Source organism: Sander lucioperca, chromosome 21 (genome assembly GCF_008315115.2).
Source record: "Sander lucioperca isolate FBNREF2018 chromosome 21, SLUC_FBN_1.2, whole genome shotgun sequence".
In the NCBI taxonomy this organism is placed as follows: Eukaryota; Metazoa; Chordata; class Actinopteri; order Perciformes; family Percidae; genus Sander; species Sander lucioperca.
Genome location: NC_050193.1, coordinates 17,103,381 through 17,121,237, shown reverse-complemented (window position 1 = coordinate 17,121,237; position 17,857 = coordinate 17,103,381). Strand labels below are relative to the sequence as shown.

Below are 17,857 nucleotides of genomic sequence, written 5' to 3'. Positions count from 1 at the left end.
GGTTGCGGTTAGCCTGCTCGTTTCGGCTTGTGACGTCACAAGCCGTGCCGATTTTGAACAGCTCACCCAGAGACTGAAGGCAGGACACATTCAGAAACCGTATCTCACTATAAACAGCATGGATGGATTTTTTTCAAAGTTTGTATGTGTGTGGAAGCACCAGAGACACAACATAACACCCCAAATCCCAGAAAAAGTGATTTTTTCATAATATGGGCACTTTAAGATCATGGCGAAGATGACTGTCAGCTCTATTCAGTTGGTTGATGTCCAGGGTGCTGAATGGAACTACCACTGTCCAGGGTGCTGAATGGAACCACCACTGTCCAGGGTGCTGAAACTGATTTAGCAATTTAACTGAAAGCACTGACATACTTTGAATGACTTCCAACTACAAAATTCCCACCACAGAGAATTTTGACTCTCTTTAATTCCGCTTCTTTTTGGGAAAAAAACAATCATTTTAAATATGACCAGGTTTCAAAATGAACTTTTTCATCCACCAGTATACACACCATAGTGTGTAGCAAATCTACCAGCCACTTTCACATTTTACCTGATTAGCTGGTGACCTTACCATGACATAGTCTAATCTCGTTCCTATTTGTATTTAAAATAATACAAATCAGCGTTCCTCAACTGTTTCAGCAGATTAGGAAATTAACATATCACTTAGACGATAGCTGTCGAGTTTGCAAATCTTAAGTTTCATTTAAAAAATTACAAGTGGGTTAAAACAATTTAACCTACTGAAACGCAAGTCTTTCTGATTTGTATTAAATTTACTTTTTCAACAGAGTGACACTTGTATCTGAAAACAAAGTACCAGAATACAGTAAACAAAATTCTCAATGATTTTAAGAGAAATGAGACTTAAAGAGATAGTGTTAGATGAACTGTCTCTTGAAGATAGACTTTTTTTTTGCAGTGTAGGTGGACAGTAAGTCGTTGGCAGTGAGGGATATTGTGGAGATTAACACAGAAGGGGGAGGGGGAAGAGAGAGGGGGTGTTACGTGCAACGACTTCTAATCAGTCAGTGGTGGTGGATTTGTCTAGAGCACATTTGGATGCACAACATAAATAAAATAACAACCAAAGGGAGGGACTGACATTAAAAAGGTGAGTTATATTCTGTTTTTGCTGTGTATTATTTTAGAGTTATTAGCTCATTAGTTACCATGGCCAAATTATGCGTTTTATGTGGGAGTGTTCAGACAAATAGTAAAAAAAAAACTTAAACGTGTTCAATTTACAATTAATTGAAAACAGAGAAACAGAGCTGGCAAGCAAACCATTGCATTCAATGTGCTTGAAACAACAAATGCTTTTTTCCTCAATTGTCTTTTTAATTCATTTTTAATCAAACACACAAATTGTGCAGTGTCTGCATAACGTCCAAAAGATACCAGGAAAAATAAGCTCATTCCCTTAACCTGTTCCCCAAACCTCCTAACAGCCGGTATTTAAAGCGCTCTTTAACATATTAGTCCTGGAATTAAAAAAAGAGACACATGCTGGTTTAATAGCAGCTTAAATAGGAAGAACAACAAATATTTACTTGAAAATGACTTAATCATGAAACATGATTCATTTTCCATTAATGACTAATTTCAGCTGCAGTTTAATCTCTCTCTGTGTATTACAGTCGTTCCGTAAATCTGTTAAGAGGCAGCTATGCTCACAGGGAGCACAAGGTTAATGTTAATCTATTTGATTTTGTACTTTAAAGCTAATTTTTATTTCATTCTCTATCATTTGACGAATGCATTTCGTTGTGAAAGTTCCTGCAGGAGAGAAACATTTGATTTTACGCATTGTGCAGGATGTTTTCCAAACCTGGCAAAGATTAGTCGAAGTGGATTATGGGAGGCTTATGTACGGCTATTTACAGAGTCTGTGTTCACGTGCAATCACCCGCAATACTGATGTTTACCTCTAGAGTCTATATGAAGTTTCTGACATTGTGTCCGGTATTATAACCTTTAAATCCTGCAACTTGGTGATGGTTGTTTGCACCTTGACAAAGGCTACTGTGAGGTTTCTTGGCGCTTGTGGCTTTTTGTAGAAAGCTGCAAATATACAGCAAACAGTCGAAAGCCTTTATTTTAACTGCAGTTATCTTGTCTAAAATGATCAAGCAGCATCACTTTTACAGGTCGCCACAGGTCAAATTAAATTGCCTGATATGAGGATTAAAAAGGCAAACTCATAATCACAGGCACAGCCATGTTTATAGCCTAGAAACATTGAAATAATGGTACAGTAATTGTGAATTTCTTTCTTTCTTTCTGTCTGTCTGTCTGTCTGTGTAGCATTGCTAAAGATAGAGCCCCTAAGAACTACATGCAGCAGTCTTCAGAGTAAATACATTGCTGTCGGTGGTCTCTTGCTCCTCGTGGAATGACATTTTGGTTTTGCACTAAGTGTTATATGAGATAGAGACACCGAGATGTGTCTGAAAGCTTCCAATCAAGCTTTGATTTTCATCACTATACTGTAAATTGTTCCATAAAGGAGATCAAGAGTAAACATCCAAAGTGGCATAATGTAAAGCACACACACACACACACACACACACACACACACACACACAGACGCACACACACACACACACACACACACACACACACGCATGCACACGCACACACACACGCATGCACACGCACACACACGTGTAATTTTTCATACAGAACCTTTTCTCTCAGCTTTTTGTGCCATTACTTTGCAAGCGTTGGTGGATCTTTGCCACACAACGACTCACGTTTTATTGTTCATGATGTGAGTTTTGTTTACTATGTCAACCACTGTTATTTCCTACAGTATGTTAATATAAAAGGTTGTTGTCATATTTTGACAAACCATGTCCCTGTTGACAGACCTTTTTGTCTGTGGCATTAGTTTTTAATGTCTTTATATTTTAGCCTTTGCTTTTAAGAACCTAAACATCGTCTAATTTAGCCTTGAAATAGATTCATTGCATTCTTTTTACCCCACAGCAACCTCACCTCATATTTCTCTTTGCTCTCATTTTGTCTTCTAATCTTTGTTTTTCCAAACTACGAACCAGGATGTAAAATAGTATATTTGTTGGGAGTGTTTTCATATCAGCAGTGTGATTTCCCCATCGTGCAATATCCGGACAGAGACATGTATTCCTTCATCAACCTGATCAGGTTTCTGACTCACTGATGTAAGATTTTGGCAGCGGTCCAGCCTTAATCTGCTGTGACCCAGATAACAACTGTGGTCATCATCCTGATTTTGGGGTGTCCTGAACTTGAACTAAAATGTCATTATGCAACATGCAGAGTCCGGGCAGAAACAGCAGAATGACAAAGAGTTCAGTGGGTATTGATATGGTATTGATTGATATGATTGAGGTCCATTTAGCTATTTTAATTAATTTAATTGTATTTTATTTTGTATATTGGCTGCTCCTTCAAAAATGTTTCAGGGGTTTTGCACTCAGACAGTTACAGTGCATACTTGTATTCATTGGCCATTAAAATGATCAGATTAAACCATACTTAATTCCTATTATGGACATATTTGGCACTACACAAAGTGAATTTTGCCATACAACATACATACAAGTGTCAATGCTCCCCCCCCCTCCCCCTACAATATTGCATAAAGACACAAAATGCTACTGAATTGAAAACAATCCCTTATCAGTCAAACCCTGACCATCAGGGATGTAATGGAGAGTAAAACACCAGACCTAGCTTCCATCTGCCATATATCTTCATGATATGGTATCAATGTGTAGCATAAAATGTATGTCAATTAAATTTGTGGATTTCAGCAGTGCAAATTCATAAAAAAAACACTACTGTGAAAATACAAAGGATGTGTCTAAAAGGCTGTTGTCTGTCTTAAGTTAGGTCACCAACTGAAAGTTAGAAACTTCTTACTTAACACTTCATCACTGACGACCAGTTCAGCGTGTATGTATCCAATGGATGAGATAACTCAGGCTACATTTACATTTCTACGTTTTGGTTTAAAAACGAATATCTTTTGCTATGTTTACACCCCGCATTCACACTGCTCTGGCATTTCAGAGCCCCTAATGGAAGAGATTTTAAAACACTTCTGACCCGTTTTGGTTTGGAATCTGCAGGGTTGTGGCCGCAAACGGAGACCTTTGGCAACACCGACACCGGCGCCAATGTTTTGCTGCCTGATTGGGTCTTATTAGTCATGATGTCTCATTCTCTGAGACTAAGCTACTAACGTTACCATGGCAATAGTCTATATCCTTGACGTTCCACTTCCGGGATTGTTCCGGTGCCGCAGGAAATTCCACCAAATGCATGTATTTTCGCCGATGTCCGTTGTGTTGGAATTTTAAACTCTGGTGGATTTATGAGGACCATGGTTAACTGTTCCTCAGATCTCTGCAGGGTAAATTGAGACAGCTAGCTAGACTATCTGTCTAATCTGAGTTTTCTCTCGCACGATTATTTCACAGCAGCTCCGTGCGGAGCTTAGCACCGCCCACGACGATTGTGATTGGTTTAAAGAAATGTCAATAAACCACAGCACATTTTTCTCCCATCCCGGAATGCTGTGTGGACTAGCCAGAACCTCCTCCGCTCCAAAGCGTGTGGATGGTCTGGCAAAGCAAGACTACCATGGCAACTACCATGGCAACTACCAGCAACGGGTGGAGTATACATGCTCCCTCCTGTTTACCCCGGCACACGCATGCCCAGTATACAAGAAGGTTGATGATATATGCTGTTTGGGCGTGTTAGTTTAAACACAGATTAGTTCTTCTACTGGAGCTAAAAACACTTGCGTACATGGAGATCGCTTTTGGCTCAAAACTCGGCTTAAAACCTAGCAGCAGTTAGGTGTTAGTTGCCATTAGCATAAAGACTGGAAACAAGGGGGAAACAGCTAGGCTGGCTCTGTCTAAAGTAAACCAAATCTGCTTACCTGCATTTCTAAAGCTCACTAATAACTATATCATTTGTACATCTGTGCAAAACTTGCAGTGTAAAAACGAAAATCTGCCATTTTACAGTGGGATGTGGCGAACTATTTCTTGGCTCTGGGCAGTTGCCAGGCAACTACCAAAGACTCCAGGAAGTTACTGTGCCTGGTCAAGAAAAAAGTTATGTTTTATTTGATTTTGATTTCCTTTTATCACTGCCAGGCTAGCTGTTTCCCCCTATCTCCCCTGTTTTTCTATCTATCTATCTATCTATCTATCTATCTATCTATCTATCTATCTAGCTATACTAACTAAGCTCAGCTAGCGAGCTACCACACACACTGACACACTCAGGTCCCCCTCTCTAATCCTCTGCTCATGCAGTCCAGGGAGGTAAAAGGGTTGATGTAACACAGCTCGCCACCTGAATCACATTTCATTTTGTGAATATGATGTGTACGTCTGTGTGTGTAGGTCTTTATTCCAGCTGTCACGAGGGAGGATAAATAACAGACAGACGGGGACAACAGACGAGAGGGAGGAAGGAGAGATAATGGTGGGATGGGCAGAGAAAGGGGAGGAGATGCAGAGAGGCAAACTGTACTTAATTTGTTAAAGCCGAGGGATTTTTGGATTACCTTTGGCAATTAATCCTGTTACATCGCTGTGCAGCGACAGAGGGATGTCCACCATGGGTGGGGCATATGTGTGTTTAAATGTCAGCCTGTGTGCAACAACTGACAAGCTGAACTTTTTACAGGGCACAGAAGTCCTTAAGAGATTCTTATGATTATTTTATTGCTTCTACCCAGGGCCACAGGCAGGGATTTGGCAGAAGGTATGTTTTCTAGTTGCACTTTATACACCTTTTAAGCCTGAGGTAAATTCAAATTATTCCTCGTTAAAGGGTTAAACTAATATCTTTCAACATGGGGTTTGGAAATAAAACAAAGCAGGAATATTTTTTTTTACAAATTCTAATTTCCATTTTGTTAAGATTGTATTTGTATTGGAATTGTGTACTTAATAGGCAGAAAAAATTTGACATGCTACAGTAGAAAAAGTAGAGGTGTAAATAATAAAATGAGTGATGATTGAATTCCAATTAGCTCCTTCAGTTTCAGAGTCCTAATATTGTGCTTGCTCATTGTCACACTGTCATGGCTGACATTTAAATAAAAAAACAGAGCCTCGTTAATGTTATTAGTAACACCTGTGCTTCCTGCTATGACCAGTCAAAATGTGTGCTGTGTAAATGGTCCTTAGGTGTGTTCATGAGCTTTAAGTCTTAATGTGGAAACTACATGGACGCTACATAGGAGATGTGTTGTATTTTGTTGGCCAGAGCGTTTAAACAACACATTCATAGCTGTTTTCACTATTTGCGGGACAAGAAATAATAATAATAATAATAATAATAATAATAATAATAATAATAATAATAATAATAATAATAATAATAATAATAATACATTTTATTTATGGCCGCCTTTCATAGCACTCGAGGACACCTTACAGTTAAAACAAGCAAAAATACAGTTAACAAACACATTTAAAAGATTGAGATAGAAAATTAAAATAAAGCAATCTATCCATTATTTTGATGGAGAGTGGGGTCATGTGGGGTAGGCCTTTCGGAAAAGGTGGGTTTTAAGGGAGGTTTTAAAGGTGGGTAGAGACTCTAGTATGGATGGATAGCGGGAGGGAGTTCCAAAGGCAAGGAGCAGAATGGCTGAAGGCTCTAAACCCCATTGTGGACAGGCGGGCAGAAGGAGTGAAAAGCAGTGAGGAAGAGGAGGATTGGAGTGTTCGGGATGGAGTGTAGGGCTAAAGGAGTTTTGTTACTGTTTAGTTTGAGGAAGTTATGAGTGAACCAGGTTTTAACTTCATCTAAACAGTCAGACAGGGAAGACAGCGGGAGAAGGGAAGTGGGTTTGGTGGACAAGTAGAGCTGGGTGTCATCCGCGTAGCAGTGAAATTGAATATTGTATTTCCTGAAAATAAAACCTAGAGGAAGTAAGTAAATTATAAAAAGGAGGGGCCCCAGGACTGAGCCCTGGGGAACACCACTGGTAACTGGGGAGGGTTGTGATTGAACATTTTTAAGTTGTACAAACTGAGTGCGGCCAGAGAGGTAGGATGTGAACCATTTGAGTGATGTATTGATGACACCAATGGAGGCTAAACGGTCCAAGAGGATATTGTGAGAGATGGTATCAAAGGCAGCAGTCAAATCAAGGAGGATGAGTATGGTGAGAAAACCAGTCAGCAGCCATCAGTAGGTCATTGGTGACCTTGACTAGTGCTGTTTCTGTGCTGTGGAGAGGGTGAAAACCAGATTGAAACTATGCATAGAGGTTATTGTTGATGAGATGATTATGGACCTGTGCAGCAACAGTTTTTTCAAAGATTTTTGAGATAAAAGGCTGGTTGGAGATTGGTCTAAAATTATTTAGGTCGGATTTGCACCAGGTTTCTTAAGTACAGGAGTGATAGCAGCAGTTTAAGGAAGAGCAAAGTTGAGCCATGAAATATGAACACCACATAAATGCAGCACAAACTCCCTATCTAGCAATTTTAACAAAAGAGCAAAATAATTTGCGTATCCCCTCAGTGATTCGGATCCGCTCTAAAATTGAATGGGTATTTCCTTGGCCCATGCTACTCGCCTCCACCAAGTTTATTGAAAATTGGGCCATTAGTTTTTTTGTAATCCTGTTTACAGTCAAACAAACCAAAAAACAAATGGACAAACCGAACCAAAAACATAACCTCCTTGGTTGAGGTAATTAAGCTTGAGAAGTTAGAGAAACTGCTTATTAATGCTAATAACCAGGGGCGTCGGACTGGGGGGAAAAAGGGGACTGAGTGCTCAGGGCCCTCATGTGAGGAGGGCCCAAAAAGATGCTAGAATGAATAGCTGTGGATGCGGGGGGGCCCATAGAAAATGCCTTTCTACAGGGCCCAGAATTTTGTGCTATGCCCCTGCTAATAACCACTTAATTTTGAATAGTGGGGGTAAAAGTATAAATGTGCACATAATAAAAAAACTAAGTAAAGTACAAATACCTCCAAAGTGTACTGAAGCCCTGTACTAAATATATACTTTACATCTCTGGTTAACGTTAGCCAAAAAGCTATCCAGCCAGTGACTGGTTGTTTGCTAGTCAGTTTGCTAAAGAACTAGCATGTGAAGTACCTATTGCATTCAAACAATGCTGTCACAATGGGAAGAACAGGAAAATCATCCTTTATTCTGACTTGGAAGTGTTTGTGCATTATTCTCAAGTGGTTAGCCCCAGTGCTAACCTTGTAACCACATCAGATAAATAGCCTAAATTAGCTACTTTTGTTGTCTTCCGTATTTGTAGCAGTTCGTTACCAAGAAAAACCAGTGTAAAAGTGTAATTATAGCTCCTATAGAATTAGTTGAATCAATTGTATTGAGTGTTATTATTGGATTTTATTTTGATAAAACTGCCTGTGCATTTGCAGCCATTCTACCAACAGTTTGTTGACATGTCTGTAGTTCTTATCACCATGTTGTTGGCGTCAAAACTTTCTCCAATTTCTCCGACTCTGAACTACAAGTTGGAGGCTTACATGAAAATTTTTTCCCACTCACAAAAAACATCATGTAGTTATTTTACTTAATAATTAGGATAGGGCATTTGTGTTGTTAACCCTTCCCTGAATTATATACTTTAAAATCATGTTTTTAAAATGTATAGTCCAAAACATATTGTATTGCTTTCGCCTGAAACCTTTGCGTAAGTAGGCTAAAATATGCTAATGTAGGCTAAAGTACTGTATTTAAGTAGAATTATAAAGGCACTTGACTTCCATCCTTAATTCTATTTTATGCTACATTATACTTCTACTCCACTACAATTTGGGGGATAATATTGTACAAATTACATGCTACTCTGCAGTTTGAGAGTTTTGTTACAAATATAATATGATAAATATATAAAAATATATATAAATATATGATTAGCTAACCACTGTTACAGATTAAACTACCCAACATAAAGCAGCTAGAATTAACTCCACTTCAACAAGTGATGACATTTAAATGCTGAATACATGTTACATTTTGAATTCAAGATTATTTTTACATTATGGTATTACTACTTTAACTAAAGTAAAAAAAATTGAGTACTTCCTTTACCACTGAATTTCCTCACCATGTATCTACTTCTTTTTCAGTAAAACCTCAATAAAATAAAAACCTTTGTCCCTTTATGAGTATAGTTTGTCTTTGTGAGCTTAAAGCTTAAAACTAAAGAGTGAATAAATAGTGAGAGGCATGAGAGTGAAGCGAGCGAGAGAGGATTAAAGAGATTAAAGCCAGGTGAAAGGTCAAATAGCATGATGTTTAAATGAAGGACACATCTGAAGAGAGAACAAATGTGTTGTTAGCTCTTTGTTGAAGTTTTAATGTCACCGCAATTGATTACAAAGTTGCTGACCATTTGTTGTCTGCTCTCCTTTGATTTCACAGAGCAGAGATGCGATTGGTCAGCTTGACTGGGGCGCGACTCCGCAGGGCGGCCGAGGAGGAGGAGCGGGAGCCCCCTCCAATTCACTCATCCCCCTCGCACCGCTCCAACCACCAGTTCGCCAACATGAAGAGCAAGTTCTTCAATGAGCTCACGCACCTGCCAAGTGAGCACACATAAGGACAATGCAAACACAATTATGCCTAAAGCTGTTGTTGCACATCCAAATTAAGTTAAATTTTGTGTGTTCTCAAAGACTAAATGAGAACCCCACACACACACACACACACACACACACACACACACACACACACACAGACACTTTACAAAGTGAAATATTAAATCCCCCAGTGAGTCCCCAAGTGCTTGTGTGGCGATAGTATTTTCAATGTTGTTCTAGTCGGTTAAAAATTAAAGCCAGTTTAGCAGATGAAGCTGTGTATGCATAGACCCACAGACACATGCAAACTAAAAAAGAATCAATCTATTACCTACATACCATCAACAAGCCATCATGTCATCTCATTTTCGATTCTCATGTTTTTCATGTCTCTATTCTGTCCTCTCTCATCTCTTCATGTGACCACTCTGCTCTGCTTTTCAAGATCATAAACTCAAGAGTAAGTCATTTCTTGTCTTGTACCATTCATGTGTGTCTTCTACAGGTGGCAAAAAACGGCTGTGTATTGAACCGAGGTTTAAATGCCTTCTGCAAGAGAAGTTCAACAGACGTTATAGTAGAGGAGTGTAGTATTTTGGAAGTATTATGGAGACACACCCTTCACGAGCTAAAAAAAACACTTTGTACACTCTTGGGCTTCTTAGCCAATGGTATGGAAGCCCACTTTCGGCCAAAAAAATGTAAATGTAATGTAAAAAATGTAAATATGAAAAGTTATAAATGATAAAAAAATAACACTAATAACGGTATAAACTCTTTATAAGAAAATAAGTGATACATTTGACTTTTTACGCAAATAAACTTTTGTATTGCACTGCAATTAATCATGGTCTTCAGGCTGAATCCCCACCATTTTAAAGGCATACCCGACACTGAAAATGTTCTACCCCTATGTGAACTTTGCAGGAATTTGAAAAAACGTTGGAAATGATCGAATAGTCTTTCATATGTAAGAGATTTCGCTCATCCAACAGTGGTGACCCAATGGTTAAAGCAGCTATAATTACTATGATAAAGGGATCGCTCGTAGAGATGAAACTACAGAGAATTATCACCAGAATCTGCAGCTCCCCCCATTTTAGAGTTTAGGATCCTTATTTAGCTGTCCGGCTGCAACTTTACTTTTTTGGCTCACTCTCACCACTCTTGTAGCGATGTTGTCGGCCGCAGCAGGCAGCTGTTTTCAGCTAAAAAGCTCTAAAAACCCACTGTACACTACCTGCTCAGCAGACAGCATTTTGACTTTTTAGCTGAAGAGCCGTTGACAGAGACCAAAAACAGAGCAAATGTTTTTGCTGCTCTGAAGTGGGCAAAAAAACATTAGTTATTGCAGGTTTGAGCTTCAATTTATGAAACAAGACTATGCATGGATTCAGGCAGATCATAGACGGCAAACCAGATATAATTTTAATGGGCGAGAGCAGGGCGCTAAAATTAGGTGAGGCCAGCAGAGAAAACTGGCAGCGGTAGTCTTGCATTGCCAGACCCTCCTCCACAGTGCTGCTGCGGAGGGTCTCCAGTAGAAGAACTAATTTGCGTTTAAACTAAAACATCCAAACATCATATATCATCAACATTCTCGTATACTGGGCATGCACGTGCCGGGGTAAACAGGAGGCAGCATGTATACTCCACCTGTTGCCATGATAGTCTCACTTAGTCCACACAGCATTCCGGGATGGGAGAAAAGCGTGCTCTGGTTTATTGGCATTTCTTTAAACCAATCACAATCATCTTGGGCGGCGCTAGGTGCTGGACAGAGCAACGGTTCTCTACAAAATAGCCTCGGGAAGGAACTTGTTTTGGTGGAACATGTGTACGTTCAAAGGTTGTTTTAGTTGTACAACAGAAAACTCAGATTGGACAGATAGTCTAGCTAGCTGTCTGGATTTACCCTGCAGAGATCTGAGGAGCAGTTAACCATAGTCCTCATAAATCCACCAGAGTTTAGAATTACAACACAAAGAAAGTGGAAGGTAACGGATATCCGGATGAAATGAGGGACATCCAACGGAATTTCCGGCGGCACCTGAACAATCCCTGAAGTGAAATGTCGTGGATATAGACTATGGCAACGGTAGACGGCGTTGCCATTCAAAGTTGAAATATTTTAACTTTTTGCTGTACTCCATGACAGCATTTACTACCTGATATTACGAAGAAAAAAAACATGGCTGATCTAGACAACAAGAAGCTAAAGTTGCAACAACACACGGAATTATGTGATCAGAGCATGGAATCCTACAGAGATATTACAAGAAGCTACATGCATTACAACAATAATTGCATAAAAGAAAAGACACAAAATAATTGTATCTAATTCCATTCTTTGTAAACAATATAACATCACCATAGCAGAAGTAGCACATGGCATAGTTTTTTCCCGTGCTGTCCAAAGGGTGTTGTCCGCCAGTCGTCTACCATCTGCCAAAATCCCATGCTAATCCTTTAAATTCTTGTTGAAATATTTCAGACTAGACCAGCAGTAGCCAATTAACAGACAGAGTGGCATTGCCAACCACATAGCTGCAATGCTAGCATGGCTAAAAAACTTCAAACTTATTTACAACCAAAGAAGGTTTTTACATGACAACAATCTTACATTGTTTAGAAATTGCTTTTCCAAAATGCCTCACAAATCCAGTTCACCTCAGTAGGCAGTGTCACTGTTGTTTCCTATAAAACTACACAGTGTAACATGCCTTTCTCCTCCTTTCTTCAGTGCCCATGTGGGCGGTGGGAGCCATTGTGGTTGTAGTCCTTGCTCTTATCGCCTGCATGGGATTCTGCATCTACAAGAAGTGCTTCGGTGCTAAGAAGCCCAAGAAGGTCCGAGAGAGGAAGGCAGGACGAGGGCGCAGGAAGAAGGACAAAGATGGAGAGGATGGAGATGATAAGAAGGTGAGAAATGCCGTAGAGGGGTTCTGCCACGTGGATTCCTGAGTTGTCACATGGAAATTCTGTTTTTTTCCATAATGTTTTCTACTACACAGTGTGCGATCACCTAAAGGCCCTGACACACCAACCCGATTATCGGTCGTCGGACAGTCTGGCGAGGTCAGTGACTCGAGTGTTCGGTGTGTTCCGTGCCGTCGTCAGTCGGAGGAGCCGTCGGACTTCATTTGGGCCAATTTCACATGTTGAATCGGGAGGCAGCAGTCAGACTCAATGGCCAATCTGATTGGTGGAGCGCTAACCCGGAAATGACGAGCGGGATGAGCCTGACTAACGGCTCTCAAAATCTGACAAAAATATTTTAAACTGACCTTTGTCGATCTGAAATGAAGACAGATTCAGCAACTGCATGGTCTAATTCTCGCTTAAAATGTTTTCAGAAACACGTTTCGGTGAACTACCTTCGTAAAATATGGGATCGTATTCCGAACGAAGCCACCATTATGCCCGGTTGTAAAATCCAGGAGCAGCCAGATCCACGTGATACGTTCGTCCAATCAGCTGCCGGTTTTCATTTTTTGGGCGACAATACAGAATAGCGCCGCCTGCTCTTATGGAGACGTATTACGTCTCGTGCACGCGCAGGACGTACGCTCAAGTCGGCGTTGCTTCGGTGTGTTCCGAGGCACTTTTTTGACCAACTCGGGGAGGCAGTTAGTCCGACTGCCTTGTCTGCTGAAGGTCGGCCGTCGGGTTGGTGTGTCAGAGCCTTAAGCCTTGCGTCATGCGGATGCACCAACAGTGTTGTTGTCATTACTTAGAATTCCTCATGGGGGCAACAGAACCTAAGCACTATAGCTTTAAGAAAAACATTGAGGATACAAGCCAGAATACAGTTCCCATTATTTGTTTTTAAGGTATAGCTTGACATTTTGGGAAATATTCTTTGTCTCTTTTTTTGCAGATAGTTAGATGAGAAGATTCATTTTTCACGTGTTTTATAGGATAAATACGTAGAGCCAGCAGCTGGTTAGCTGAGCTTAGCATGAAGACTTGAAACAGGGGGGAAAAGCTCTGTCCAAAGGTACAGAATGCTGGTGCTGGTAGGTGGATTTTGATACTTTTGGACAGAGCAAGGCTAGCTGTTTTCCCCTTTATGTTAAGCTAACCAACTGCTGGCTGCAGCATCAGGTTTAGCTAATGTGCAGACATGAGTGTAGCATTGATCTTCTCAATTAACTCTTGGCAAGAAAGCAAATAGGCATATTTCTCAAAATGAACTACTCCTTAAAGGCAGGTGAAAAGATGCAACTGGGGACATGTGTAACAGTACATGGCTGACTACGCTCTCCACAGGCCAACAGATAGAGTTAGCAGCAGTTAGAGCTCCACTGTTTGTATCTGATTGCAATCACTGCTTCACAGTCCACAGCTGTTTGGCTTTTATCCATGTTGAGACTAGTAGTAACGAATTGACATCTTAAACTGGGCACAACAGCCAAAATGGATGACAGAGTAACAGCTGCTGTTCCTTTGGGATTGCAGAAGCTTGTAGTAACAAGAATAAAATATAAAATATAGATTATTTCAAATACTTATGTAAAACCTTTACTTGTTGCAAAACCAAAAGGATAAAACAATTAGTATTTTTTTTATCAATGCTTATAGGCCTAATGCTTGTCCGTGATTACTGATAGTATGTGTTATGAAACAATCCGATCAGGAAAGGAAAGGATAAGAGTGTTGCAATTTAGGATACACATAAAACGGACGAGAGTGACTTTCTTCAGACTCACAGAATGGAATGTGGAATGTAACATTATTCACAACAGTATGATCTTCAAAGGGTGGCTATTATGTGGGAAACCACAGTGGATGAGTAAGCAACACGCACACCACTTGTTTTGTCTCTTTTGTGGTGCAGGGAATTATTTCTCCCCAAAGATCCATTTAAAAAAGAAATACAATTCCAGCACACAGTTTATTTGGCCAGTAAAAAACAACCAAAACCAACCAAATAAACCAAATGCAGAGGTTAAAAGTGTGTGCTGGAATTTCTTTTCTTTTTGAAAAGGAAACCACAGTGGAACCACAAATGTGCCCTGTGAAGTTTTCTTGTAAACAAACTATACAAACTATAGTAGTGTTAACATTCAGTGTTACTCACCAAAATACATGAATGCATTTCATGCTCATTAAACATTGCAAAGGCAATTTTTGATTAAAACTTTTTTTTTACATTTTGACAAAGAAAACGGGGGCCCGCTCATTAATATATTTCTCCATAGTGTATTTTTAAGACCCAGGCCTCCGAATATTTAAAACCTTTTCCTATCTCATGTCATTTTCACTGTATGGTCAATATTGACGTCTTTTGAAATGTGTGACCTTAATACTGTTGTCTGTTAATGGCTAACTATGCTGTGTTTCTTCCAGGAGGGAGAGGAAGGGAAGGAAGATGAGGAGAAGGAAAACCTTGGCAAACTGGAGTACTCACTGGACTATAACTTTACTGATAACCAGGTACACCCAATACACACACCTGCACGTAGTATTTTGCAAGCACACACCAATATCAAACCTCCCAAACACAGAAACGAAAGAATTAATGAGCCCAAACCATAGAAGGACCCAGTAAAGATGGCACCCTTTATTCTGAAAAGCTAGCTTCATTTCAGGATTTAGGACCCAGGAATGCTTAAACCAGACACAGTTTAGAACTGACGCCCCAACTCGGAGTAATTTCCTCTATCTGTGTCATGTGGGTTTCTCCACTGCCACGCCTCTTTAGGAGACTAGCGGCAGGTCCTGAGTGTATTGATTCCAATGGGAGAAGTGAACTTGAACGCAGATTATGACCGATTCTTTCGCCTCATAGTCACCAAAGTAAATATTGGAGCCATTTTTCACAAGCCACATATCTCCTGAACATGCTGACACTAAAATGGCACATCAGGAGAAAATTAACTTTGTTCCGACCCATTTCTATCTCAGGGACAAACTCTCGCGAGATGTGGCAACACTGATAAGCTAATGTCAACTAACGTTGGTGAACGTGGTAAAAAAAAAACTTATTCCGCAATGCTAAATATGTCTTTTACATGTTAGCAAAAGACAATATTCATAAATTATACAAATACAACTTTTCATCCATCCACACAACATTAACTACACTTTCAAGCGGTCACACCCATTTAGGAGACAGGAAGTGCATACTGTTTCATACCATTGGCGCTGCTTGAAATGTGCTTCTTTAGTATAGTGGATCTTTGCTTAATCTTATCTCTCCGTCCTTCTCCAGCTGATAGTCGGCATCCTCCAGGCTCAGGACCTCCCAGCCATGGATTTAGGGGGGACCTCAGATCCCTACGTCAAAGTCTACATGCTGCCAGACAAGAAGAAGAAGTTTGAGACCAAAGTCCAGCGCAAGAACCTCTGTCCGGTCTTCAATGAGACCTTCACCTTTAAGGTCTGTACATCAATACTGGAGAGCAGTGAAGGAATGAACAGTAAACTTTACAATTAAATTGTTTTGATCATATTATCAGTAGCATTTGTAAACTGTTCAGCATGAACATCGAAGCATCTTAAGCACTTTTTTTATATGATCCCTTTCCAGATACCCTATAATGAGTTGGGTGGTCAGATTCTGGTGCTACAGGTGTTTGACTTTGACCGTTTTGGTAAACATGACACCATCGGCGAGATCAAGATTCCCATGAACAGTATAGACCTTGCACAGCCAATACATGAATGGAAGGATCTGGTTGGAGGAGAGAAAGAGGAGGTAGATGATTTTTTTTGACATCCACTGAAACATACAATGAATTTAACCGTCATTACCAACATTTAAAGCAACCAAAGCCCTGTGCAATATGATAACTCATCCATGTATATGTAATGTCCTTCACAGCAAGAGAAGCTAGGTGATATCTGCATTTCCCTTCGTTATGTCCCTACGGCCGGTAAGCTAACAGTTAACATCATGGAAGCCAAGAACTTGAAGAAGATGGATGTTGGAGGACTGTCAGGTAAAAACACACACTTGCCTGCATGCTTGTACTAAAGACTGTTAATGAATGGCAGTTATGGTTCATGTCCACTGTGGCGTTATTTTTACGGCAATCATCGCCCCGCTTCCCAGCATTGCACGCTGGTGGGCTTGCCACTAGCAGTTGTCAGTTTTTTTTTCACTGACGACTGACAAGCAAAAAAAACAGGCTACACTCTCCTACAACCGGGATGGCTACAGCTGATTGGACGAATGCTTCACGTGGGGCTGTCTGCTCCCGAATTTCAAAACAGACCATCGTGGCGTCTCTTATTTTACGAAAAACAGTTAACCAATGTTTTTATGGGAGACATAGGCTATGCAGTTGGTGAATCTGTCTTCATTTTAGATCGACAACGGTCAGTTAAAAAGATTTTCATGAGTTCCTGAGAGACGACGAGTCGAGCTGCAGGCTCCTTATTGGCATAAAATAGCCTGGATTCAACTTTATGCAAATGAGTCACGGTCAACTCAACGCCCCGCTTGTCGAAAGCTGCCGCAACGCTACCAAAATTAATTGCGCCCATGCTTCCCTTAGACTATGAATGGGAAGCATGCAAATGAGGCTTGGCAGTGGACACCTACCATCACAGTTTTCCTGCTGGCTCTCTTGATCCACTGCCTGATGTCGTGTCTCTCTCTCTCTCTCTCTCTCTCTCTCTCTCTCTCTCTCTCAGATCCCTTTGTTAAGGTGGTGCTGCAGCACAATGGGAAGCGAATAAAGAAGAAGAAGACGTCAGTCAAACAAAACACTCTGAATCCTTACTTCAATGAGAGTTTTAGCTTTGAGATCCCCTTCTCCATGATCCAGGTTTGTACATTTGAGTTAAATATAACACACATTTCCTTTGACATTTACTTGTTCTTCTCGCTCATAAAAGCAGTATTCAGCTTGCATTCAGTTAATTGTTTCAAGTTAAGATTACACTCCTCTGGCTGCATTATTAGCCACGCTAGCGGTTTCAGGACTGGCACTGTGGGTCAGGTCAGTTGGTCCACCACTTTGGTCCACACTGAAATATCCCAACAACTGACCCTTATATCCTAAATACCTACTTCTTTCACCTCCAGTTTGTAACACAGGCTTATCATGAAAAGTTTAAGTCACAAGCCCAAGCCAAAATAACCCATGTGACATCATCAGGGTTGTTTCTTTACATTGGAACGTTGGAAAGCCCATAGCTACAGGAGATATTATACAACTGTTTTTAACAGGCTAAGTAGTATCAGCCTAATTGAAATACATACTGTACATTAGGGCTGCACAATTAATAGCAATTTTATT

At 40.3% G+C, this 17,857-nt stretch overlaps 1 protein-coding gene across 4 annotated transcripts in view; it reads left to right on the top strand.

Annotated features, from left to right (window-relative positions):
• Positions 1 to 932: 932 nt before the first annotated feature.
• syt5a (synaptotagmin Va) overlaps positions 933 to 17,857 on the top strand; it is a 17,613-nt gene continuing 688 nt past the window's right edge. Inside the window, exons 1-9 of one of the 4 annotated variants that reach the window (XM_031319045.2) lie at positions 934 to 1,120; positions 9,448 to 9,611; positions 10,051 to 10,065; positions 12,349 to 12,527; positions 14,958 to 15,044; positions 15,823 to 15,990; positions 16,141 to 16,308; positions 16,435 to 16,552; positions 17,250 to 17,383. In XM_031319045.2, coding sequence (XP_031174905.1) covers positions 9,455 to 9,611; positions 10,051 to 10,065; positions 12,349 to 12,527; positions 14,958 to 15,044; positions 15,823 to 15,990; positions 16,141 to 16,308; positions 16,435 to 16,552; positions 17,250 to 17,383 — 1,026 coding nt within the window. In that variant the 5' untranslated portion in view covers positions 934 to 1,120; positions 9,448 to 9,454. Of the gene's footprint in view, positions 1,121 to 5,650; positions 5,782 to 9,447; positions 9,612 to 10,050; positions 10,066 to 12,348; positions 12,528 to 14,957; positions 15,045 to 15,822; positions 15,991 to 16,140; positions 16,309 to 16,434; positions 16,553 to 17,249; positions 17,384 to 17,857 lie in introns of those variants that run through there. The other 3 variants (XM_031319046.2, XM_031319047.2, XM_035996999.1) reach the window with 3 other exon arrangements.